The following is a 4,269-nucleotide window of genomic DNA, read 5'->3' on the forward strand; positions in this document are numbered from 1 at the left end:
ATGAGCTGGGTGAGACCCTGGGCACAGCTGTTCGTGCCTCCCCCTGCTTGGGGCTGGTCCCCTCAGCTCCCCCAGGCACAGCTCGGCCTCTCCTGCCTTTTTGCACCAGCAAATCCCAATTAATAAATGCAGGAATGCCCTTTTGTGCATAAGTGACCAATTATTTGATGCATGAGCACCCCATCAGCTCACCCATGAGCACCCAGTTAATCACGTGAGGGTTAAATAGTGAAACTTGAGCACTCCAATAAAGTCCTCGGGTGTCCAGTTGAGCCCCCCGTTATCCAAGCAAAGAAAGGGCAGGAGGAAGCATTTCCCTGAATGCCTTTGAAATATTTACATTTTCCACTGTTTCAACACCCATGCCATGATAGTTAACATAGTGATTGTTTTAATTGCAATAAACTAAAGTAAGTCAAACTTCCCCCAGTTGAGATGGGGGCTGAGGATGTGTCTTGGGGGAGGCTCCTATGTACAGTAATTTTTTTATGGGGGGAATTTTTCCCTGCTGATGCTTGCCTGGCAGAGTCCCTCCCTGAGCAGAACAAAGAAGAGGGCTGGTTGGTTGTGTCACTTTGATTCAGCAGCAAACACTTGACCAGAGGGACTTTATTCCGAGTCTGCCTCCGAGTGCGTCTCAGGGATGAAGCAGACATGGTGTGAGGGAGTCGGTTTGAAAACCCAATTAATGCAAGTTTGGAGTGTGGAGCTTTTGAGGGGCTGCTGGGACATGTAATGAAAGTGTGACTGGGGCAGCTCTCCATCTGGGGCTTCCAAAATCTGCCACGTGAGCTTCAGTCCTCGTGGATCAGGTACGTGAGGGCTTAAGGGTGAAACAATGTCTGGTACACAGAGAAATAAACAGGGGGGCAAGTCCTGTGCTGGGAGAGAGCCGGAGATAATCTATGGAAATAGCCCAGGAAATGAGAGTTGAAGAGCAGCGGGTGATGAGATGACTCAGTGTAGGAGAGAAGGAGGGGCAGAGGGAGCGGGAGCAGCTGAGGGACGAGGGCTGTACCGGGCAGGGGTCCGGAGGTGAGTGGTGGTGGTGAGGAAAGGTGCTGCCTGTGCTCCCAGCTGTCTGTGGGAAGCAGCCCAGGCTGGCAGGGACCTGTCTCCCAGGGTTGGTCTCATTTTTGCCCCTGGGTTTCCTCCTTGCCCCTATCCCATCTCATCCCCTTCGTGGCTGGTGCCATGAAAACCTGGACCCCGCTTTTGGCAGGACCACGACGGGGTCTGTGAAACACCCCGGTGGAGAGTCCCAGCAGCCCCACGGGCTGGGTGCTGCAGGAGAGCCCAGCTCACCTGCTCGGGGCTGGGCGAGCGGCTGCAGGCGCACGAGGCAGCGCAGGAGTCGCAGAGCGCCTTTATTCACTTATCCATTAACGTCCTTTGTCATTTCCAGAAACACTGGGAGCTGTTTTCTGGCTCAGCTGCTGCTTCCCCTTCCCTCCGGCCAGCAGATGCCCCTCGGTGCTGCCGGGCTGGGGCAGGATTGCTGCGGACACTTCGGTTAAAGGGGTGTGGATGAGCCCACATTTTGGTAAGTCCTTCCCTACAGCCTGGGGTCCTGCTGCTTTCCTCCTTTTCCTCTCCCTCCCTGATCTGTGATCGCTGTGACCCCGGGGCTGGCATCCCTCCTGCAGGGCTCCTTGTGGCAGTGCTCCTTATCTGAGTCTGGTTTTCCTTTTCCCTCCCCAGGAGCCCATGGGATGAAGCTGCTCTCCTGAGGAGCCTCCCTGGGTGCCAGGCAGGGTCCTGTGCTGTGATGAGGAGCAGGACGTGCCCTGGGGACACCTGAACCCCGCAGCTGTCAGATTTTGGAGTGCTGAGACGGGGGGTTTCTCGCCTGCCTGCACACAGAGGGGCTCAGCCACAGCCATGGAGGGGGACGGGGCCAACGTCACCACCTACGAGCTGGCCCTGCAGAACCGCTCCAACCCCAGCGCCCAGTTCACCGGGGTGCAGCTCATCCAGTCCTTCAAACCCCTCATCATCCCCTGCTACGCCCTGGTCGTCCTCGTCGGCATCTTCGGCAACTACCTGCTCCTCTACGTCATCTGCAGGAGCAAGAAGATGCACAACGTCACCAACTTCTTCATCGGGAACCTGGCGTTCTCCGACATGCTGATGTGCGCCACGTGCGTGCCCTTCACCCTGGCCTACGCCTTCAACCCCCAGGGCTGGGTTTTCGGGAAGTTTTTGTGCTACTTTGTCTTCCTGATGCAGCCCATGACCGTCTACGTCTCCGTCTTCACGCTCACGGCCATCGCAGTGGACAGGTAAGTACCTGCAGGTGTTTGTCCCCCCTGGTCTCCTCAGGTTGTTGCTCCCTCAGCTCAGGGTGTTTACTGACAAACACTCAAAACTGGAAAAGGAAAATCCCTGAGGATTCCCTGAGAGTATCCCTGCAGCCTTTTCTTTAGCACCAGGACTCGGTCTGGGGGGAGGATGCGCAGGGGGGACGTTTGGCATTAGCGAACAATGCTGTGCAGTTCCGTGTCCCTGTGTGAAGCCGTCACCACTGAAATCCCAATCCGTGCTCCTGGCACAAGGGCTCATTGGAGTTTGCACCCTGGTTTTCCCACTTTGGGTAAATTCGTGCCCAGACCTCGTGCGTCCTGGCCCTGGGGTGGAGAGTGTTTGTGCCACATGAAGTGTGCTGGGTTGGGGGGTTAATAAAATTTGTGTTTCCATAAAGATCTCCTCTCATCAGAGATGATCCAAATGCTGAGGGGACAGAGGCAATGCCTCTTATGCTGGTTCACCTCTGCCCTGGGGGGAGTGGGGCAGGACCAGGAGGGGAAGGGGAAAAAATAAAGAAAAAAATAAAAAGAAAAATAATAAAAAAAGAAGGTTTGGGTGGGACAGCAGAGGAAGCCTGGAGTGCTGGTGCAGCCGTGCTGCCCTTGGGGGCTCAGAAGATCCCCAGGAGTGCTGGTGTTTTTCTGCTCTTCAGCAGAGCCCAGAGCACCCCGGGCTGCAGGGGGATGCTCCGGGGGGCTCCCGAGGGCTCGGGCTCCCCGTGTGTCTCCCCACAGGTACTATGCCACCCTGCACCCCCTGAGGAGGCGCATCTCTGTCACCAGCTGCGTCTCGGTGGTGGGGGGCATCTGGCTGCTGTCCTGCGGGCTGGTGGCCCCCGCCGTGGCCCACACGTACCACGTGGAGTTCCGGCAGGAGGGATTCACCATCTGCGAGGAGTTCTGGGTGGAGAAGGAGACGCAGCGCCTGGCCTATGCCTACAGCACCCTGATCCTCACCTACATCCTGCCGCTCTCCGCCGTGTCCCTCTCCTACCTGTGCATTTCGGTGAGGCTGCGGAACCGGGTGGTGCCCGGACACCCCACGCAGAGCCAGGCCGAGTTCGACCGCCTGAGGAAGAGGAAAACCTTCCGCCTCATCGTGCTGGTGGTGTTGGCCTTCGGCGTCTGCTGGCTCCCCATCCACGTCTTCAACGTCCTCCGGGACATCGACATCCACCTCATCGACAAGCGCCACTTCCTGCTCATCCAGCTGCTGTGCCACTGGTGCGCCATGAGCTCCTCCTGCTGCAACCCCTTCCTCTACGCCTGGCTCCACCACCGCTTCCGCACGGAGCTCCGCAGGATCTTCGCCTGCAAGAGGAGGATCCGCCCCGCCAAGGGCTGCGGGGCTGCCGGGGGAGTGCTCTGAGCCCGGGGTCCCCCTGCCCGGACCCTCCATGGCAGAGCCTTCCCTGCTGCTGGGAGCAGAGGGGATGGGGTGAGGCGGGAGGAGGGAGCAAAGCTCTGTGCCCAGCCCCTCAGGGCCCCTCCTGTCATTATTCCGTGTTAGTGAAAGGAAAGGGCTGTGGGAGCGTGGGAAGGGGGCATTAAATGAGTCCCATGGTTTGGAAATGGCATTTCTCCTGTGAGATTGACTTTCTGGAGCAAACAGGTAAAGGGATGGAGCCAGCACCAGCACAGGTTGGCCCGCTCAGCCTCACACACCCCTGCATGCACTGATACCCCACAGCCCCCCTCACCTGGACCCCCGGACACTCACCTGGCTGTGCTCACAGGCACCTCTGCACCCCTGAAACACCCACACCCGGCCCTGTGCAGACATGTGCAGCTCTGCCCCTGCACAAAGCCACACACACACCTGTACCTACACACACCTGTAAATACACACATGCCCATTCATGCACCCCTGTGCGTACATGCACATCCCCTGTACACACCTGTACATTCATGCACCTGTACATGTGACTTTAACATGTCACAAACCTGTACATACACACATCCC

General features: G+C 57.8%; 1 protein-coding gene across 1 annotated transcript; it reads left to right on the plus strand.

Moving 5' to 3' along the window:
* The first annotated feature begins 1,879 nt into the window (after window positions 1-1,879).
* On the plus strand, window positions 1,880-3,681 carry LOC103763172 (prolactin-releasing peptide receptor-like). Its single transcript, XM_008929894.2, has 2 exons — window positions 1,880-2,282; window positions 3,042-3,681. Exons 1-2 carry the CDS (start codon window positions 1,882-1,884, stop codon window positions 3,673-3,675), a joined length of 1,035 nt encoding a protein of 344 aa, XP_008928142.1. The 5' UTR covers window positions 1,880-1,881; the 3' UTR covers window positions 3,676-3,681.
* Window positions 3,682-4,269: the final 588 nt, after the last annotated feature.

This window comes from Manacus vitellinus, unplaced genomic scaffold (assembly GCF_001715985.3).
Source record: "Manacus vitellinus isolate BGI_N305 unplaced genomic scaffold, ASM171598v3 scaffold_87_pilon, whole genome shotgun sequence".
NCBI classification, from domain to species: Eukaryota; Metazoa; Chordata; class Aves; order Passeriformes; family Pipridae; genus Manacus; species Manacus vitellinus.

Coding starts and splice junctions, on each gene's coding strand:
- LOC103763172 (XM_008929894.2), top strand. CDS start 1,882: ATGGAGGGGGACGGGGCCAACGTCACCACCTACGAGCTGGCCCTGCAG. Junction 2,283..3,041: donor ACGGCCATCGCAGTGGACAG/GTAAGTACCTGC, acceptor GTCTCCCCACAG/GTACTATGCCACCCTGCACC.